We start from the raw sequence: 17,299 nt of genomic DNA, 5'->3' as shown, positions 1-17,299 counted from the left end.
TCTGCTCAATGTAGGATACAAGGCAGACTGTAATATTTGGTATCTCCCTGGATAATATGTTGGTTGTCTCACTTTCTAATCCTGAAGTTTATCCTCTCCCTTCTCTTGAAAGACATTTATTTTTAATGGAAAATAATTGGGATAAAGAGAAAAACAGTAACAACTAAAGCTAAGTGGCATAAACCTTGACACAGATGTGTATAAACACAACAGACCAGCATTTAGAAAGGAACAGGTTATTCCTATCCCAGTGGACCAATCTCTCTCTACCTTCAACCATGCCTCAGTCGTTTTTCCCTTTCCAGTAATGCCCTTGGTGCCAACTGCCAAAGAGTGGGAACCACCACATTTACTGAGACCCCAATGGGTACTGCAACACCATCAAAATGCCTTTCTTGGCAAACAGCAATGCCAAATCTATACATTTGTTTTGTTTGCTTTTAGTTCTCAGAAACAACATGCGGTGCCCTACCATAAATATAGCATCCGGCTTGCCCCACGCACACCTAGAGCAACTTTCAGGCATATTCGGGTTAATATCAAGTAGGAGCAATTGAGACAGATAAAACCTTTACAAGTAGTTCAAATAAACCATTTTAAACTTTGGGATTTTGGACACAGTTTTTGTGTGAGTGGAAACTTCCCCCCCGCCCCTTTGTCATCTATGATGTTGATATTCACATCCACTTCCATGTGCCTCTGCGTTTCTCCAGTGGTGCTTTAAGGTGCTTAATAGCAACGTGCAACAGGATTACATACAGTAGTGAAGTTGGTTGGTGCCTAGTGGCTAAAAATATGGACTCACTTACACTGCTTTGTAATTTTCAAACCAGTTATAGCCAAATGATATGCACTATTCAGCAAATTGCTTGAAGGGGTTGATTTCGTAACAGCAGCACATGAACAGTTAAGATGTTTAGAAGACTAGGTCTGACTAAAGCAATTGTGCATAGTATTCCAGAATACTATGTGTGACGAATTGACTTCTGCCCTGCAGGAGTACAAGGAGAAGTAGAGGCTAAAATGCCCACTGAGTCTTCACACTTCTACAAACCAAGAGCCAACACAATCATAAAGGTAAAACAGGCATAGTCAAGAGATGTACCTCCTTTGTCTTTTGTGGTAACATGGGCTGAGGGAAGTCTATACTCCTAAGATGGGTGTCAATGTGGTTCAGTAGCAACCCAAACAGTGAAGCATAACAGTCCAAAATAAACAAATGTCCAATTAAGGTTCTATAAAAAGGATCTACTTTAATCAGCTACACCATGTACAATACTAACTAACCAGAAAACACTGAAAAACACTACACCTGTAGAAGAAACATAAAATATGAACAGATATAATAGTTGCAGAAAACCTGAACTGTTTACTTGACTCAAGGCCAATAACACAACTACCAGCCTACTTGATGATCTTTCCAGATCCAATAATCAGATCGCTCTTCATGAGGTTGTGTCTGAATCTACTGTCCACCAGAGCAAGATTGGCGATAATCAAGAAACAGGACAAAGGAGACACTCAATTCAGATTCTGCAATCAGAAAGGAACCTTAGAAACATTATATCAGATCATCATGGTATGTCCAACATTACAGGCCCAAAGAACACTATGCAGAACCTACTTTACCACCAGCAAAGAAGCCCACTCTTCAGAAGAACGATGGGAACAAATACTGCTGGGACATGATAAACTGATATTTATCATTACATCATTCAGGGAAAAAATCACAAAACAAGCTCCAGCGAGAAGCGGTATCAACGAATGAAAGATATATGAAATTAAAAGTTTATATATAAACTATATCGTTTTAAATAAAAAAATAAAAATAAGTGCAGCATTCTGTATGATGAGACAAGGGGAGAAAGGCAATCAAAAAGGCTACAATGTTCAAAAGGATATTTCCTCAAGTTGCAAAACGAGATTAAAATGACCTATCCAGTCTCTAGGGCCCAAAAATGGACCAGGGAGGCAGATATCGGTCAAGAGTACCTTCACAAATGTTTTGGTGGTTGAACGGCATCAAACCAGGCTTCTCAGCGCAGTTCACGGTGTCGGCTCAAGTCGAGGATACAGCATTCTCAATGGCCCAGCGGCAAACTGTGATCGAGTAGCGGTGGAACAGAAGATGGCTGCAGTCTCAAGTCATCTACTCGCACTGTGCGGTTCAGGCAGTTCCCAGGTTTAGTCGGCAGTCACAGTTCGACAGTGGTGAACTGGTACCAAGATGCGCAGGTGAGTGGATTTTATGTGCAGGTCGCTGTTTGGGGAACTTCGTTGTTTGAGCCGAGGCAATGATGTTCTTTTGCTGGCGTGGTGCGGCAGTGAACAGAGTCAAACAGCGGATTGCAGTTCAGAGAACAATGGAAACCAAAGGGCAGCATCGAAGGGTCCTGCTAGATTGCTCGGTGTTGAGCGCTTTTGACTCACAGCTCAGAGTGGGTTGTCGTTGACAACAGGGGCCTTAGCTCTTCTTGCTTCCAGGTGCTGTGAGACCCAATCTAGGGAAACAAGGGCCAATGTCAGTCCTCTTCTCGGGCTCCAAGACACAGGGGAGGCTGGCACACATCTTCAGGGAACCTGCAACACAGTGAGGTCCTAAACAGCAGGGTGGCTGGCAGAGAGGCAGCCTTAAGGTCCAGCAGCAGAGTTCACCCCAATGGTCCCTCAGGATGATTAGAGGACAGAGCTTGCCTCTGCCTTGGAACACCTGCCTTCACCTCACAACTGGAGGACTTTAGAAAGGGCAGCTCTCTCAGCCGGGTTCAGCAAAATCTACCCAAGTGATGATCCAAAGATGCTTCAAGATGATTCAAACAAGTGGTGCAAGAACACTTCTTTTACAGGCAAAAGAGGCCGGCCAGGTGATTGGACTAAAGCTAGCCTGCTTTAGGGATCCAATCCTTGCCCTTGGAATTAGTGGACTTTGCCCTTCTGAGTCACACCCAAAGTGGAAGTGTCAGGAAACGTGGTCTGCACTAAGCATTTTGTCTGTAGGTAAGGCATCAGGAAATACAATGGCAGCTTCATGCCTGGAAAGACTACACGTCCCAGCAAGCCCTGTGTTGACACACAATGCAAGGGCCGTCATACTGGTCATCTGACTCCCACTGATGCATCGGCCGCAACGGATACAGTGAACATAACCGCAGATGTCGGAACACTTCTTTGTTCTGCAACAAGTAAGTGGGGCCTTGTTTGTACACAGCGGCCTTGTTTCCATGCAGTGCTCATTTTTCCTGTTTCAGTTCCTGTTCCTCCTTATTCCCAGCCCCTTCTTCCTTTCTTTGCTGCCCTCTACTTTTTCCCCTTAGGTGATCCGTGTTTCAACAGGTAGGTCCCTCGTCTGTTACTTTTTTCTTTTTGTCGCTTCTCATTTCATCATGCAGTTCTCCTGGTCTATGGACGCAGTGCCCAGGGAGGCCTTCCATTATCAAATAGGTTTATGGCTTTTGTTTACAAATTCTAAAATACTGTTCTATTGATTATTTGCAATTGGTCTGCTTTTCTAATCCTTTCCTCGTTTCCCTCTGCAGGCTGTGGGTCCTGCCGTATTTTTGGTGAGCATGTTCCTCCCACCTTTTTATTGCTCCCTAGGATGGCTCTGTTAATTTTAGAGCTTACATGGGTGTTGTAGGAAGGGGGGGGCAGGGCAATCCTTGCAGACAACTCAGGTGCGTGATGACCGCAAATGTTTGCAGAGCCACCTGTCTGCCCAGGTTGTCATGGAGAGGGCTGCTGACCATATTTCTGCCCTGACACAGGCCTTACGCACGAAGATTGCCGCTATGCATCCCCATATTGATAGATTTCAAGCCTCAGCTCATCCATTACCCCAGGATGGGGAAGAAGGATTTGATGCTATGGCAGCTTCACCCCCAGCAGCTGTTCCGATGAATGCACCAGTATCGGTATTTGCACCCATGGTAGATGCTGTCTCATTTCATTTTCCGTTAGCTCCATCAAAATGATTTTTTGGGGATCCCAAAACCTAACAAATGTTCCTAAATCAGTGCAAGCTACACTTTTTGTGCAGGCCTGCCTCCTTTCCTGATACCCCTTCTAAAGCTGCCTTTATATTGTCCTACTTAGGAGGCGTTGGGGCAGCCCGGGTAAACCAGCTATTGGAATCCAAAAGTGTGTTTTTGTATGACCTTGAGGACCTTATAACAGAAATGGGCCAGGGTTTTCATTCCAGACAGAGGGCAAGCAAAGGATTTATAACTCTTGGAACTGACGAAGGGTAAGAAGGACCTGCTCACCTATGTGACTCTTGGCGGTGGTACACTCAGCTCGTGCATCGATGACTGGACTAGCATGAAATCCCTTGCATTGTGCTCCAACGCATGGCCTGCTGGGAAGTGTAGTCTTTCAAGCCTTCAAGCCACCACAGTATTCCACAATGTATGGCAAAAACACTCATTGCGCAATGTGTTTCCTGACAGGAAGTTGTGATGCTGGATATGCATCAGAGGGACAGGGCCTCTGAATCCTTGTCCTTTACTGCTTTTTATCATGTGTTCTGACTAGTTTTCCGTGCCAGAGTTCACGTGGGACTCCTGGCGGTGCAGCTCTTCTTGTATTTGGTTTGGTGAACAGACCCTTGGGTGGGAGTACAACCCTGTACTCCTAGTGTATGTTTTTGGGCACCTGTGTGTGGCCCAAAGAGCAGGATACGGGCTGGTGGCAGCTCTGTGCTGAATTGACAGGTGCCCTGGGCGTCCTCAATTTTGGGATGCCTGAACCCTGTCATTGAAATCAGGGTTTCCTGATAGGAAACAAGATGGCCCCTGTGGCCTCTTGCTTTCTATCGCCTATTACCTTACTTTTCCCGAAGTCCCGGGAAGCCCTGACTCTGCCCCTTGCCCCTGACTGGCTGTTGGGTGGAAATTCCATGTATGGTATTTTGGGGTATTCCAGGCCAGACTGGCTGGAGTCTTCCCAATTACTGTATTTTGTGGGTACGCCCGTGGGGTGGGACCTGGGTGAATGTAGTGTGTGACGAATACGCATTCTGTGTTATGGGTGTCTAGTATCTGGTGTTTGACACAATGACTGAGACAGCCCTGCCCGAAACTGGCATGAATGCATTGTGTAGTGCTGAACGGCAGAGTGCTTGTCCGAATCCACATTCTGTGTTGTGAGTGTCTGGATGGAGAAGAATGGCCTGAATGCACTGTGTGCCTGATTGGCTGACTGACTGCCTGAATGCCCTTCTGAGTTACTGGTTGCCTGAGTGTGACCCAGAAGGATGAATGGGAGATCAACAGTATATCTGGGGGCCTCTCACTGCTAGAAATCGTTCAGAAGTTGAAGTTGATACTTGATGCTTACTCACGAATCCGAGCCGGAAGAAGAAGGTGAACCGCTGTTCCCTTCCTTGCAATCTGAAAGCTGCTGTGCCTTCAATAACTGATCCAAGAACGGACCTGGCTAGGAGACCTCTTCGCGAGCTACGAGGGACCATCGTGCACCAGCCAATCTTTGCCAAAGCTCCCTGGTAGACAGACCTATGAAAGGCTGCCGACCGGAAAAGGGGACCGCCGAGGAGAACGAAGAGAAGTATCGGACAGTCGTCCTCCGTCGATGACTGCCGTCGCTGACCGGAGCCGCCGTGCTCCCTTTGCCTAAGAACATTTCATCCAAGGACTCCCTTGTTCATCATCGTCGACCGCTTTCGTCCTGCCGGAGAAAGTCAAGGCCACTGACGACCGAGGAGAATCTGCCGGTGGGTTTCCCGCCACCCGAAGACCTCAGAGACGCCGACGAAGCTGCTAAAGCCAGCCGTGGTCACATTCCGTTCGCCTCCGCCAGACGCCGGCGTCTCAGCGGCCTTGCTGGGCCAGAGTTTTTCACTGACTCTTTGCGGCAATGAACCATTGTCGCCGAGGTGCACCGCACGCCTCCCCTGTTGCAGGACGTTTTCGACCGATCGTCAATGAGCACTGCAAGGACCGAAGCTGCTGGCTCAACGACAACATTCACCGTTTCTTCATCTCGGAAGTTTGACGACACGTGGCTCCTGCCTGAAAGGGAGCGCACTCAAGAAGGGCCCGTCGATTACCCAACGAAGAACTCTACAACACCAGGTACATTTGGGATGCAGAACTATAGAAGAAGATAAGACTCTAATAGACAATATATGGACTGGGCTTGTAGTGCATCTTCATTTACAGGTTGCCCAGGCCGGGGGATCCTCATACAGAACTGTGTCTAGGTAACGGGGCCACTAGTCGGCCAATTGTCTAACCAACCTGTCTTCCTCCTAAGTCTATGGTTGATATTGTTTTGCTGTGTTGATTTGTATGCTATTTGAACTGAGTACAGTTGATGCATGTTAATGGAATCAGAGTAATCGTTGTACTACCTAGAACTCTATATGTTTACCATTTTAGAAATGTCAGAGCACAAAGTGTATTATTGTGATTGTGTATATAACTTTGAACCTTATTTGTCTCACCAACTTGTCTTCCTCCTAAGCCTATGGTTGATATCGTTTTGCTGTGTTGATTTGTATGCTCTTTGAACTGAGTACAGTTGATGCATGTCAATGGAATCAGAGTAATTGTTGTACTACCTAGAACCCTATATGTTTACCATTTTAGAATTGTCAGAGCACAAAGTGTATTATTGTGATTGTGTATATAACTTTGAACCTTATTTATATAAAGCCTGTGTTTTAACTAATACAATGTGTGGACATTCCTTTGGGGCGCTTGGGGACTACACTGTACTTAAGAACCAGCCCACATAACCTCCTGAGAAGCTAGGCCTTGATTGCTCGTCCATTACTACCGTAACAGAGAATCTTGGCTGGGGTCCTCTGTGCCTCTCCTCTGCCGTATAGAGAGCAGGAGTACAGACACCCCCCTCCGGTTGCTTTACAGAAGTGGAGGGGACAGGAAAGAGAAAGAGAGGCAGAGAGATTCAAAATGGTAGAAGTCTCCCTCCCGTGAACAAAGTTCCCCTGACTACTCTAGCTCCACCCCCTTCCTTTCTGTCTAAGAACAAAGGCCTTTGGAAGTGCATTACCCTGGTGTGAGGCCTTGCTCTCTGTGAATGGGTGTGCCCGTTGGATTCTGTTCCCAGACAAGCTTCATCTGGAGTGGCTGTACATGGGGAAAGGGTGTTACCTGCCCTTACAAAGGAACAAAAAGAAGCACTTCCCTAAGGCCACAGTCCTGAAGGTGGGCAGGGTTGGGCCTTGTCTGGGAGTTATACACATAATCCTTCCGCAGCTACCCTGGGCCCACAGAGCTGACACATGTGCATTATCAATTTAATGTGGCTCAGATAACTCTGGGAGAGGCTGGCCACCATACCCCAACTCAGCTATGGCTTATATTTACAGTTTAGTGTGCCACCAGGACAGGATCCTCAGAGTTGTGCAGTTTTCTGGAACAAGGGTGCATATCTTAAATGCAGCCCCCTTGCTTGAAGGCATTGGCTGTCTCTGCAGCTGTCAAATGGGCAGCTGTGACCTCTGAACCTACTCTGTGCCACTGGTAGAGCAGTGGTTGTAAATCAGGATACTGCTGCAGCAGGTCACAGATACTAGTATGCTTTTGGGATGGAGCCTATGAAAAGGGGAATCTGAACAGCATATGCAATTACCCACATCAGTTTAGAATTTAATAACACGTTTTTTTAAAAGCCAGGGCTTTCACACTATGTGCCATTGGGGTGGGTATTAGATACTCCTCCACCACAGTGCTTAGAAATATTAATAAAACCTCAAATGAAAGGTTTATGAAATGGAAATTAAGTTATTACTCATCCTTGGTTCTATGCACTAGTTTCTTGTTAAAATACATTCTCACTTCTTAATGTCTACGGTCTGAATAATTAAATTTTGGTGAGCTAGGTGCTACAATTGGAATAATTTCTTTAAAATAATTACTTATTGTTTTATTTAATTTTGTTCTGCTTTTTAAACATTTTTGCATTCTTTAAATACCTTTTATCTTGGTTTTCTGGGGCTATTTGATGTTGTTCTTTTTTCTTTCAAATGTATTTCTCTCATAGGGTAGGGGCAGACCCCAACCCCACCAATCTTCCCAATGGACCTTTGGTTTAGTGAAGGGAACATTTTAGCAGGATACATTTTCCAGGAAAGACATTTTTCAAGCAACATTTTTCTCAAGTTGCATTATTCTCATGTTAATTTCACATGTTGGGCGCGTCATCTATAGTGAGGACAGGCTGAAAGTGGGCAGTAAAATATGTGACTCAGCATACTTCCAAAAGATGAGCTAGAACTGCACTCACTATGCATAAACATTGAACATTTGGATTATAGGGGCACACACATTTTGTGGACGTGAATCGTCCCTTAACACCCACCTCCCCACCAATCAGAAAACAATTCAAGCTTATCAAACACACAATCCCCAATGAACTCTCAAATCCATAGCACAAAGAGACAGCATCACCTTGAGACATTAACATCCATTCAAATCATGCTTTACTGTGGGAGATCTGCTTGGTCCCTAAGAAAAACTGGGTCGTATTCAGTACTGATGTAACGGAAACCCTAGTAAATCGCAGAGGCGTAGACAGGGTAGGGCCTGAGCGGACAAGGCCCACCCAAAATCTGTAAATGCCCACTCAGAAGCGCTGTGGAAATGTACAGATGTTAATGACACTGCACCGTGCCCAACTACATTAGCTTCAGGCACCACTTGTTAGACAATCTGGCTACACCTCAGCTAATTCATAGTAAGCTTTGCTGCAAATATGGATGCTCACCAAATAAGAAGAACAAAGAGAATAGAAGCGTTGGGTTTGAAAGACTAGACAACCATCACCATTTTCAATAAAAAATAATATAAAATGATTATGGGCCAATTCATCAATACAACCCGTTCGGATGCAAGTGGTCAGCAGACAGCCTAACAGATAGATCTATTTTGTCACTGGAAGTACCTTGGCAACGGATGAGAGTCCCCTTATGAGTGATCTTCTAAGCAGAAATGTCTTCAGCCATTCTTCTATATGCTCCAGCACACTTTGCTGTGCAGCCCGCTGGTCCAGCGGTGGGGAGAAGGCCACCTCACTGTCAATCAGCTCCACTTGGACGGATAACAGAGGCGGGTGCTGCCCAAGAGATAAAATGACGAACATGAAAAATAATGAACCCCAGCAACATACTTCCAGAGAAAGAGCAATTACCCAATAACCTAAATCTAAGACTCTAATATTTCATTCATATTGACCGTTAGTTTAATGCTATTCTGCTTGTGATATTACTGATTCATTTTTTAAAACAGTAGTGCCTAAGTAATACACTCTTACTATTTTTAGACTTTCCATTATTTGGACATTCGGTTCTTTATGTCATTTACTCCTTTGAATTGTGCTGAACAGAACCGTACACATGAGCAGTGGCAGGATTTAAGCCTTAAACTCTGGCGAGCTACCAAACAGTGAGCAAGGTGTACCATAGTTCATCTCTGTCTGTGAATGGATATGCTCAGAAGCAGCAGAATCTCTGCTTTAGCATGTTAAGTCTTCTTACTGCGCTTAATGTGTGTGAACCCCACGTGCACCTTAACACCTCATTCCTACCACCAATTATCCGTTTGCAAGACATTTTCATTTTGTGTGTTTGTTTTCACTGATGACAAAGAAGCTTAGAATTATATGATAATCTACAGCAAGTATTAGTATTTAGGGTTTCGGGTTCACTTAGTTGGGAGATTACGGTCAAATTTCATGTGTCAGCCTTTCTTTAGGTCAGTTTAACAAAAGTCATTCAGTAACATTGTGTAACATTGTATACTTACTTCGCAGTCTAACAGGGTATTTAACATAGACGCCAGGCTGGTGATGGTCACTTTCTTTAGGCCTTGTAAAACCAGCATGTCAATATGCTGTATGTACTCTTGCCAGGCTGGAGAGGCTTCACTGATGCCCACAGCCTCGAAGGACTTCTGGGCAAGAGAGTGGAGTATCTGTCCATCAGGTAGAAGCTGCCTTTCCAGATCTTCTTCCAAATTCCTTAAAAGGGAAGCAGAGACAAGAGCTTAACATGTTACAAATAAAGTATACTTACAAATTGGATCTAAAAGAAATGGAGATATTGTCAATTTAACATTACTTGTCCGGTATCATACACAGTGCCCTTTTTCTGTGCTTCGGAAAATATTCTTAGTGGACGCCTTCAGACCAAGATGCCTCATTCCATTTGACTGATAGCAGTTCCGTTGTGTGTTTTTTTTTGCATTCAGGAACTTGTATTCCTGCATCTCCCTAATATAAATCCAGGTCGACGAATTGCAGGATGCAAACAGGACTATACTAGCCTCTCTCACATGGAATGGGGCACATTGGCAGGTACTGAGGAAAGCTCAATTGCTAGTTCAAGTCTCTCTCAAAATTTAGAAAAGTGTGTTTTTCTGAAAGGAATAGCAATCACTGGCAGTGCAAGAAAGAAATACAGCCAAAGCTAAAATATGAAGTGTTGTTCGCTCCTCCCATGCAGTCTTAACATAAATGATACTTTATATGATGAGCTGTTGAAAGCCTAAAACGGCATTCTAATTTGAAAAAGTTAATATTGCTAATATTCACATGGGTATTCCACGCTTTTCCCAAATTCTTTTGCCACATTTTTACCACTTTGTTCCACAAAAATGCTGATTGTAAGCTAGGGTAAGGTATATAGAAGGTGGAGGGTTGAAGGGAGCAGTGTGGGGGTCCCTCCTGACATTTTGTGGTAAAAATCGTCAACAAATATTCTGCAAAAGTGTATTTCGGGAAGAAAAAAATCGGAAAAACCTCATAGATCTTTCGCAAACAGTCCTCATAAACTCATTAAGAATTTGCACCAATCAAAGGTGAGATGAACCAGTTTGGCACAAACAGTTGTAGAAAATCCATAGATTCTTTGCAGTACAATCTCCCCCCACCATCTTTATATTGTTGAAGTACTAAATGTTTATCCATTGCTTTTTGTTAGATGAAAAAAAGTGGTAGGGCTTATTGTGGGGGAGTCAAAGGATCTGGATCCCTCGCTCTGCACCATGATGAGCACTTCCTCCATCAGTAGCCAAGAATAGCCTTTGTGTCTGGGAGTCCTTGAAGAACATCAAAGAAGGTCCCAACCGTCTACAGCAGCATCTCAGCAGCCACACATGAAGGTTCAATATATGACGGTCAGGTAGAGGATCAAATCCTGCCCAGATTGGTAGAAGAGATACACCCTCATGGGAAGACATCAAGGAGGACAGATGGCCAAGTCTAGGAGATTTGAGAACCGCATCTTCTGAGGCTACTCCAGGGCAATCCAAAATCATTGTGGTCTTGAACCACTGTAGTATTTTGAGAAACTGTGGGATGTGTGAGAAACCTGAGGGTATTCTCACTCCCCTTGGATCCTCTGGGCAGGTGGTCAGGAAAAGGCAATCGCTATTGGATCCCGACCCTGGGGCAGAGTAGCGAGGGAGGATCAACTGGGTGGAGGGTCCTTGGGGACTGGAAATGGGGTGCCCTTGGGCGAGACAAGGTATCCTCTTTTCCCTACTAACGACCAACCCAACACTTCCCCAACTTTTATGGGCTATTATAAGCCAGTTCCTCTCATTTCCCCACCATTGACACTTGACAGTACTGGGACAAAGAAGAAGCAACTAAGAGCAATGAAGTCCATGCTCTTTTATCACTCCAGGACTGGGATGAGGAAGATGCCTGCTAAGAGCAGTGAAGGTCAGGCATGATCTCTTAATGGTGGTCAGGCAAGGCTGATTGATCATCCACACCTGCAGCCTGTTAAAGGGCTACAGGTGTATAAATGGAGCCCAACCCAGTGGCAAAGGGGAATTACAGGAACAGGACCAGGAGGCTAGTTCATGCAGTAGGGAACCTTACAGCATGGCGTGGGTGCTGGTATTCCCTGGAGCAGACTGTGAGTGGTTAAGGGAGTCATGCTGGAAGGCTGCCCATTACCTTTCTACTCAACGTGCTTGTTCCCCTGTAGTGGAGGACCACCCCAGGAGTGTCTGATGAGCAAGAACTTGAGCCCTGACACTAAAGGAAGAAGGCTGTGCAACCAGCGACTTTCTGGGCATTGAGAAACCAAGAGTGCATGTGTGTGTGAACTTGAGCATTTCCTGACCTGAATACTTTGTATCAGAGTGGTCACATGTGGGGAGCAACACGTTTTCAAAGGTCTCCGAACAATGTACTATTCAATTAAAGTAAAACAAACAACTATATATGTCAATTATCAAAGAAGGAGGAATACCTTGTATCAGAGTGGTCACGTGTGGCTTGAGACACGTTTTCGAAAGTCTCTGAACATTTAATCAGTCAATTAAAGTGAAACAAACAATTATATTTGTCAATTATCAAACAAAGGGAAATATCTTACATCAGAGTGGTCACGTGTTGCAAAAAACATGTTTTTGAAGGTCTCTGAGTAGTGAACCATTTAATTAAAGTAAGACAAACAACTCTTGAATTATAAATTGTGGGAAAATGAACCCTAAGCAAGAGATATAATTATTGAATGCTGAACTAAAAACTTTGTAACCATTACAGAAATAACACCTTTGGAACTCGAAGGGGGGAAAAGACACTTTAAACACAAGCAAACCATTATATGCAGAACTGTTGAATCAATATTACAAGCCAACCATTATATTAAACAAACCACAGAATGCTGAAGTCTAATGTGACTTTACAGATTATACAAACAAGAAATACTGAAACCTGATTACCAGTGGAGTGTTCAAATATATGCAAGCTGCAAATTATCTGAACAAATATTCAAATCAACATTACCTGAACTATGGAGACAAAGATATTTTGTCTTTTGTTTTGTACTGTGCCATTTGAAACTTAGGGGAAGGAACCCTGAGTCCTAACTAGGAATATTTAATCTCAAGGTTGTTTGAACTGTGTTAATTAAAACTTAGGGAAGCGAACCCTGACTTCTGACCAGGAATATTTATTTTCAAGGTTGTTTGAGCTGTGTTGCTTGGAACTTGGGGAAGGACACCCAGAGTCTTTACTTGAGGAATGGAAACCCCAAGACCTGAATAGAACTATTGCATCTTAACTTTAAGAAAGGGAATTTTGAGACTTTGCTTTTTGGAACCATTTTATACTTGGGGAATGGGGCTGAAAGAAAGCTGCAAGCTGGAAGAAGCTCTAGACTTTGTGTAAAACACTGTTTTCTTTTTGGTTGTTTACAATCCTACATATATTGTATAGTTATATTTGTCAGGGCATGTATAGGGTTTGGACACAGATTCCTAACTTGAACTCTTTGACTCAGACTTTCCTTACCTTTATTTAGGTAGGGAAAACCCAGCTCTGCAAAGGGCAGGCAAGTTAGGCCTTTTTCCATCCTGGCATTAAGTTCATAAAATGGATTGTTTTGAGGGGCGCTGTTGAGCAGCCTGGGAGATGGCTGCCTAGCTTGTGAGCTCCGTGTGCCTTCAACACCTATCCGACTACATCGGCGGATCCCGTATTATTCTCCGGCAAAAATTGCAACTACATGAAGCGGACGAACTGAGGCACGTCTGCCTCGAATCCTGAGAAAAACTACAACGGGCCGATCCTTGGTGACGTGTGGAGCCACGCTGCCAGCTGGGGCGGCCCGCGCAGCGAGGGCCTGCTGTGTGGCCACCCCAGAGTTGCGGCTTAGCTAGGGCCAACATCCGGCACGCCCCATACTGCCTAGTGTTGCCAGCACTCGTGACTCTCCTCTGCTGCCCGACTGTCATCGCTGCGGCAGGCACTGCCAGCTGCTCCCCCATGTCCTGCTGGACTGCGTAGTGGGGTCGAAGCCGCGGGGTGACCTGTGCGGGAGAATGTTGCCCCGCTCCAACCGTCACTCGGAACCATGAGGAACGTCTGAAACTGAGCCTCTTCTCCTCCTGGTGCCCTCTGCGCTATCTGGCTCCGTGCTTGCAACTGAACCTCACTGTACAGTGCTGCAGGCACGTGGTACGCTGTCTACTCAGAGGCTGGCCCCGAAGCATCTCAACGGATCGTCTTACCTTCCATACTGACTGGACTGGCACCACAATCCAGGTGGGTGACACCTCCGATAGCCACTACAGCTGCAGCTGAGCCCCTTTGGGCCAGGACCTCTCATTGGCGGTCAGCGGTCAATCCCCGGACCTCTACCCAGAGGTGGGCTAAATTGGGGGCATGGAGGCGGTGTCCGAGCGTGGCCGCCCCGACCCCGTGGTGTCACGTCAGTGCGGCCGTCTGCCTGGCGGGTGCTCCTCCTTTGGTCCCGTGGTGGCCCTAGTGTCAGAGAGCACCAAAGTATTAACTGAAAAGGATACGGCACTCAAAAGGATACAGGTGGTAGGGTCTTCCGGATCCCTGTTCACGCGTTTTGATAGTTGTGAAGTCAAGGTAAGACCTTCCAAATGATACAACTCTCTGACTGGTAAAACAGGCAGAGTGATGGATCACTGGAAAGGGCGTGGGTAAGGTATAGGAAGTCAGCCTAGAACAAAATAAAGTATCATGAATAACTGCCCCAACCTGGGTATGATGGAATAGAAAATGTCATGAATGCACACACCGACCTTGAGTCTAGGGCAGATGAATCCAGCAGAGTCTCTTGAGGAATCCAAGGTAGAACAAACGACAAGGAAGGGAAGATTAGTAAGTGAGACTTATCCCGAACGGAACGAGGCTCACGCTAGATACCGGGTTGATGCACCACAGGATAGCGTCCAAAGTACTGTTCACTGTCACCTTCCAATTATCCTTGAAAAGCTTCCTTCCCACGTAGAGTAAAGTATAGAAATGAATCAATCCCCCTGTTAATATCACAGGTGCAGGAGTTGGAAATAGCGCTCCTTTTAAGGTATAAACAAAGTACACGCGGTTCTGTACAGCCGCGAAGAAAAGAGTGTGTGCGTGTGGAATTACACGCGATTAGGATTCACGCAGTCCAGGCCAGCAGCGCTTGAAGACAATATATATGCGTGTGGAATTTACACGCGAGCAGGATTCACGCAGTCCAGGCCAGCCGTACTTGAAGATAGCGTGCACGTGTGGATTTACACGCGAGCAGGATTCACGCAGTCCAGGCCAGCAGCGCTTGAAGATAGTGTGCGCGTGTGGATTTACACGCAAGCAGGATTCACGCAGTCCAGGCCAGCAGAGCTTGAAGATAGCGTGCGCGTGTGGATTTACACGCAAACAGGATTCACGCAGCCCAGGCCAGCAGCGCTTGAAGATAGCGTGCGCGTGTGGATTTACACGCGAACAGGATTCACGCAGTCCAGGCCAGCAGAGCTTGAAGATAGCGTGCGCGTGTGGATTTACACGCGAACAGGATTCACGCAGCCCAGGCCAGCAGCGCTTGAAGATAGCGTGCGCGTGTGGATTTACACGCGAACAGGATTCACGCAGCCCAGGCCAGCCGCGTTTGAAGACAAAGTGCGTGTGTGGATTTACACGCGAACAGGATTCACGCAGCCCAGGCCAGCCGCGTTTGAAGACAAGGTGCGCGTGTGGATTTACACGCGAACAGGATTCACGCAGCCCAGGCCAGCCGCGTTTGAAGACAACGTGCGCGTGTGGATTTACACGCAACCAAACAGCTCCAGGAATCAGCGTGTGGCGAAAAACACGCTATAGAAGGCCCAAAAAGTAGCTGTAGTAACCTGCAAGGATGCAGACTGGAGGTTCAGCTACACAACGCCAAATGATTTGATCAGAAGCAGCGAGTGAAGTTTCCACGCTGCTTAAATACGTAATGCCGTAGTTCACGTGACGAAGCAGAATACACGTGAAGTTAGCGACGTGAAAAGTGCAAACGTCGTTTTCCCGGCAACGTATCGAACAACCGCCATTTGGAATAGAACGGTCTAGCTGTTCTACGAGCGTAGGAGGTAGGACCACGTCCAGCATGCATGACACCTAGGCTCTTGCCAACCCCGCCGCCTCTGTGCTACGCGGCGGTGGCCATTGGCCCATTGCCTTGCTGTGTGGTCTACCACTGTCCATGGAGGCCCACAGCAAGGCCAGATTCCTCTGCCACCGGTATCGTATTCCCCACTCAGGCTTCAAGCGGGACTTTGCATGCATCCTCCTCTGCCCTGAGGTTTCCTGAGCCGCGTGTTCAACGCTGTAGGGGTGCATCTGATCACTCTGCCCGCAAAGACCCCCTGTGGTCCTACTATGTGCATACACCGTACGCATATCAGCACCTACCTGTGCTCTTTTCTACTGCATCTCCACCAGCAGTGCGCTCTGAAACGAAACAGCGTATAAATACGTATTATTCATATCCTCATTGTACAGTGGACACATAGATACTCGTCAGTGTTCCATATCGCCCATACTCCCATCTGTCTGAATGTCGGATCACTCGGTGGGCCATACCACTATGCTGATGTCCCACCTTTGAACTGCCCAAAAGGCCTCCGACCGCGGACCTGTTGTCTGGCCAACTTCCACTGGGTGCCACCTTCCCCGAGTTTCAACACCACCTGCCGGGACCATTGAGTGCTGATTGCCCACGCTAAGTAAGTGTGAACCAATACTTCAACAGGTCACAATCTACCTAGGCTGAACTGTGTGTTCAACGGTACAGAAATGTCAAAGAGATCCTGGGGAGCCAATAAAGTGGGCACTATGGATAAGTTTGCTAAGGCTGCGCCTAGACCTGGTCAGGGACATTCCTCTGCTAGCCAGGAGGAACCTGCTTCGCCCTCAGACTTACCTGCTCCTGATCTTACTGTAATGATGGAATCCATGGCAAAGAACTTTGCCTCCTTTCACGAAAAAGTTGGACGATATCAATGCTAACGTTGCATCACTTAAATCTCAGTAGGACCAGGCTGGGACCACGATCACTGAAGCCGAGTCTAGAATTGGAGCAAATGAGGACGGATTACATGCCCTTCAGGATATGGTCGCCTCCGTCACTCGCGGCATGAAGCCCGTAAAAGCGAAATGCGACGATTTGGAATCTAGATCACGCAGGAATATACGAATTATAGGAGTTCTGGAGAATGCTCTTAAGGGCTGCATGGATCCAGCAATCGAGAACCTGCTTAAAGAACTATTGGACAACCCTGACCTGTCCTGTCCCCCTTCTTTACTGTGGAGCGAGCCCACCGTGCCCTATCCCTGCGACCCAACCCCAGAGACCTTCCCAGACCCATCATCGCTAAAATTCTGAGTTATAGGGACAGGGATCTTGTTCTCCGCCTGTTATGCGAGAAGGGGGAACTGCTCCTTGGCTCCCAAACAATCAGGATCTTCCCCGACTTCTCCGTGGGAGTGCAGCAGGATAGGTGTCAGTTCCTTGGTGTGA

At 46.3% G+C, this 17,299-nt stretch overlaps 1 protein-coding gene across 1 annotated transcript in view; it reads right to left on the bottom strand.

Annotated features, from left to right (window-relative positions):
• The window catches only part of LOC138487325 (uncharacterized), a 2,513,852-nt gene that overhangs the window by 2,039,702 nt on the left and 456,851 nt on the right, over window positions 1–17,299 (bottom strand). The window contains exons 19-20 of the mRNA XM_069613924.1: window positions 9,786–9,999; window positions 8,926–9,096 (exon numbers count right to left, since the gene is read on the bottom strand). Of these exons, the coding sequence (XP_069470025.1) occupies window positions 8,926–9,096; window positions 9,786–9,999 (385 nt within the window). The remainder of the gene's footprint in view (window positions 1–8,925; window positions 9,097–9,785; window positions 10,000–17,299) is intronic.

Source organism: Ambystoma mexicanum, chromosome 9, assembly GCF_040938575.1.
Source record: "Ambystoma mexicanum isolate Mex_15411 chromosome 9, UKY_AmexF1_1, whole genome shotgun sequence".
Classification (NCBI taxonomy): domain Eukaryota; kingdom Metazoa; phylum Chordata; class Amphibia; order Caudata; family Ambystomatidae; genus Ambystoma; species Ambystoma mexicanum.
This window is presented reverse-complemented; position numbering and strand designations above follow the sequence as displayed.